The 4,560-nt window shown below is 57.6% G+C and overlaps 1 protein-coding gene across 1 annotated transcript in view; it reads left to right on the top strand.

The window, feature by feature from the left end:
• Nucleotides 1-4,341, top strand: part of CD72 (CD72 molecule) — a 5,370-nt gene extending 1,029 nt beyond the window's left edge. The window contains exons 4-8 of the mRNA XM_008629473.2: nt 21-355; nt 597-745; nt 1,088-1,239; nt 2,128-2,295; nt 2,660-4,341. Coding sequence (XP_008627695.1) covers nt 21-355; nt 597-745; nt 1,088-1,239; nt 2,128-2,266 — 775 coding nt within the window. The 3' untranslated portion in view covers nt 2,267-2,295; nt 2,660-4,341. The remainder of the gene's footprint in view (nt 1-20; nt 356-596; nt 746-1,087; nt 1,240-2,127; nt 2,296-2,659) is intronic.
• Nucleotides 4,342-4,560: the final 219 nt, after the last annotated feature.

Below are 4,560 nucleotides of genomic sequence, written 5' to 3' on the forward strand. Positions count from 1 at the left end.
GCCCCCACGCCCACACCCAGCTCACCCACTCTGTCCCCAGACTGGCAGGTCACCCGCAGCCTGCAGGACACCTCCCGTGAGCACATGGCCGAGCAGGGCCGCCTGTCACAGGAGCTGCGGGCACGGGAGCAGAGCCTGGAGCAGACACAGCTGGAGCTGGCGTGGGCCAGAGAAGAGCTGCAGCGAGCGTGGCATGAGGGCAACATCAGCCAGCTGGAGCTGAACAGGCTGAACACGGAGCTGCGTCGTGTCACGGGGGTCCTGAGCAAGACAGAGAGGGAGGTGCAGGAGGTGCAGGGGAGGCTCAACAACAGCGAGAACACCGTGGCCCTCCTGCGCTCCTGCACAGCTATAGGTAGAGTGATGATGGAGCAGGGATGGGGTGCTCCAGGTGACTGGCACCCCTCAGCAGGTGCCAAGGGGCAAATGTGGCTTTTTTGGCCACATGGTGTGGACAGGGTGGTCCAAAGGCTGAAGCTATGCCTGGAGCAGATGCTGAGCCTGTGATATCCACTGGGAAGGTGTGGGGCTGTTCCTTGTTCCGTCCCAGGGCATCTGTGGCTGAGCAAGCCCCTGAGCTATGCCCCTACCCACAGATTGCTGCCCTTCGGGCTGGCTGCTGTACAGGGGCAAGTGCCTCTTCATCTCCTCGGAGAAGAAGACATGGGAAGACAGCAGAGATGAGTGTGAGAAGACATATTCTCAGCTCCTGATCACCAAATCCTGGAGTCGTTGGACTGTGCCGGTAGGGTGCTGGGGGAGCTGAGGGCAGGAGATCCAGTGATGGGGTCCCCAGATGGGCTAGCACTGTTCTGGGGGCCCCCTGTCCTGCTAAAACATTGGAGGGTGCAAGGCTGTTCTCTGGAGCACATGGCTGGTGGTTGACGTTGGACAGAAGGGCTCTGGCACCCCTGGATGTTTCCCAAGCTGGAGCAGGGCACCAGGGCTGCTCAGCTGTCCTGCCTCAAGAAGCTCCAGCCCCAGGGGCTCCTTGGCGAGATGATGACCCTCCTGCTAAGTACACAGTACTGCAGTACATAGGTGGCATGGAATAAAACATAGAAAGGCACTTTTTCTTCTTCTCCAGACCTTCCTGAAGAATGCAGATGTCCCTTACTGGATTGGACTGCAGAAGGGCAGTTTTCCCTGGTACGAATACAGCTGGCTGGAGGAAGAGGATCCGGAGAGTGAGGGGGTCTCAGAGGCCTGGTTCTGGGTGGATGGATCCCTTTACGAAAGGTACGTGGCAGCGCTCTTGCCAAAACTCCCTCTGGCATGGCTCTAGGAAGCATTTTAAATCCCACCAGTGCCCAGTTCCAGGCACAGGCCCTGGGAAACAAAGAGCATCAGAGCAGCAGGGACTGAGGGAAGGTGGGTGCAGTGGTGTGATGAGATGCTTAGAGGACAAGCAAATGGAAAGCCAAGACTCAGGGGGCTGGGTAAAATGCAGGGCATGTGAAACAGGAGGCAGCAAGAGTGGATAGAAGAAACCCCAGGTTTTATTTGGGGCCTAGGCAAGGTGTTTGAGCACCACCTCTATCCCCCACATGCCTTCTTGATTCCTCTCCAAAGGGAGATCAAGCCTTCCTGTCTGTGGAGAGTCCTGGGCTCCTGCCTGCCACGTGCACCACCTCCTCAGCTTGCTGCTGCTTCCTCTTGCAGTGTCTGAGAGCACTGGGGAGGAACAAACCTGTCTGGCCAGGGTCTGGGTACCTGGCCCTCCATCCTCAGCCCTGCCACGGGGGCTGCCTCCAGTGCAGACCCAGGGCTCAGGCCAGCTCCTCTGGTCATCCACGTGCCTTCAGGGAGGGCCTGGCTCTCCCCACTGCAGGCATGGAACAACCCCCAGCAGCGAGGCTGAGAGGGGGAAGGCTAAAGGGGTGTCACAAGCACTGCAAACCTTTTGCACAAGTATTTCTCAGCCTGCCTGAGGAAGTGCAGGGATGCGTCAGCTGAGCCTTCAGCCTGTGAAATCAGTAGGGGAGGACTGGGGGATCCCCCCTTTGACTGCAGCATCCAACCCCTCCTCTGCCAGTGTATGAAAGGCAGCTTTTAGCAGCCGCAGCTGCCTCGGCCGGGTTTGTAGAAAGAACATGTCAGTGCCTGATGTGTTGTTTCCCCATTCAGGCCGTGGCAGTCAAAATCGAATGGAACCTGTGCCATAATAAGCCGAGGGAGTATCAAACCCACCCAGTGCACTGGTCCCAAAGACCTGAACCTCTGGATCTGTGAGAAGGCAGCAGGGCCAAGCCTCCCTTTCAGGTGATGATGGCTGCTGGCCCCAGCACTGCTGTGGTGAGTCTGCCCACACCAGGTTCTGCTGAGTCTGGGACGCACGGGGCCTGTGGGGTGTGTAGGGAGGAAAGCGGGGAGCCTGCAGCTCTGCCTGGGGCATGTTGACCCCCTCCCTTGGAAAGGGAGAGGAATGTAGTCACCTCCCTGTGCTGGATGGAGCCTGCCTCCATCCCTTTGCTGCCACAGGCGTTCTGAGTCTGAGGTTGCTCGAGGACTACCTGAAGCCATGGCTCAGCAAAGGGACAAGATGGGGGAAAACCCTTGGTGAGGTGCTTTCCCAGCCCTGTTGCATGTGGTGGAGGCTGGGCAGCATCTCCCCCTCCCCTTCACCTTCACCCTCACCCTCCTCTGCTTTCCCCTGCAGCACCTGCATCCTGCACTGCCTCTGCTCCAGCCTTGCTGCATCCTTGCCCAGGATATCCCATCCATTCAAGAAAACCACTTCCCTCTCACAGCCCGCTGCCCCTGGGCCACCCAGGTCCTTCCCACTGATGCCCAGTGGCCCTTTGTCTCCAGCTGATGTGCTTTGGCTGAGTGGTACAGGCCCCACAGCCCACCCCACACCTGCATGGGACACTTTGGGTCTTCCTGAGCATGAGGGCTGGTGGGCAATGGGGAACCCAGGACCGGCTGCAGAATGGAGCAAGCACTGACACTCAGAGCTGGAGCCATGCCGCATGCCCAGCATGGAGACAGCTGCAGTGCTGGCATGCCAGGAGTAGGTGCTGGGGACAGCACAGCCCCACCCTCCACACAGTCCCCTCCCCACAGCAGAAATTTTCTGCCTGACCCCACTGCAGGAGCAGCTTGGCCATGGCTTTCAGACAACCCAGCACTCAACGGCCTCGGCAAAGCCTCGGCGCCCAAGGAGGGAAGCTGAGCCTGAACTGGCCGGTGCCTGTGCTGGCGTTTGGGGATTTTTTTTGCGCTAATTAGAAAGTAGAGCAGTGACCTTTAGGGTCCTATGGTGTGATTGTGCCTTTCAAAAGCAAAAGTTAACTCAGGCACGTGTAGCAGGCTGACGCTTTGCGAGACAACTCATCCGGACTTTAAATAGCTGCTACACATGTGCACATGTGAAGATTAAGCAAAGCAGCCCTGATGTAACACTGCAGCCAGGTGAGAGCAGAGGAAGTTGTGCTCAACCAGGCGAAAATGCCCTCGATTTATGATGGGGTTGTGTGTGCCATATATAGCTGATTAACTGCTATGTGAGTGAGCTTGCATGAAGAGCAAAAGGGTGTTAAAGGCAGGCTTTTTGGAGGTGGCACGTGTCACTTGTCTGTCTTGTCCGCTGAACCCACTTTGTAGCAATAAAAGAGACCCAGTTCATCTGCTCTTTGCTTTCTTGTGTACCATGACAAACACGGGCTCAAGGGCACAAACCCAAAGGACCTAAATAATGAATGGGAATTTGTCTGAAGCCATCTCAATTGAGATGGGCGCTTTAGGGGAGTTGAGATCTTGGGCTGAGCAAGGCTGCTTTGCTGTCCTGGAGGAGTTCCCCAGAATGCCCAGGCAAGACCATGCAAACTTCTGGGCCGACATCTGATGTGCATCCAAGAGACAGAACCAGCAGTCTGAGTTGCTGGGACATTCAGTTTTTATTGAATACTTTAAATAAGCTGGGTATATATTACTAGCAATTATTATTAATAATAATAAAAAACACAAAGAGTTCTGCATTCACCAGTGCATTGTGCAGGAGGGAGGAAAGCCGGCTCCCACCCTTGCCGGGGGCCAGGCAGCCTCTCTGTGCTGCCCACTGGCCCCATCCCCATGATGCCAGGATGGCATCCTGGCCCCTCTGCCAGCATCCTGCTCCCAAACCTGGGTGCCAGGGGGATGTGAGGTGCTGTGCTGACTCAGCACCCAACCCCCTGCATCGGTCAGGCAGGGACAACCCCAGTGCTGGCAATCCTCCCCGTGCACTGCCCATGGGCATTGCCCCTCTACGGTCCCCTGCCCTCTTCTCCCCGTGTCAGGGACTGGCTGTGCTCCCCGCGCTTGTGGGTTCACCCACCAGCCCCCCAGGATCCCCAAAAACACACATACACACGCTGACCTCTCTACCCCAGCCCAGTCCCTCTCACCCACCTGGGTGCAAGGAACTCCCAGTTCTCCCAAGGTAGCAGGCTCATTGTAAACCCCTCTGCAAGAGCCTGCAGAGGGGTGAGCCCTTGGGGAAAGGGGGTCCTGGATCCAGGGCTTGAGCCCTGTGGCCCCCGCGGGGGACCAGCCCTGCCGCTTGGGGCAGTGCTCCGG

The sequence above is a fragment of the Corvus brachyrhynchos genome, unplaced genomic scaffold (assembly GCF_000691975.1).
Source record: "Corvus brachyrhynchos isolate BGI_N302 unplaced genomic scaffold, ASM69197v1 scaffold140, whole genome shotgun sequence".
In the NCBI taxonomy this organism is placed as follows: Eukaryota; Metazoa; Chordata; class Aves; order Passeriformes; family Corvidae; genus Corvus; species Corvus brachyrhynchos.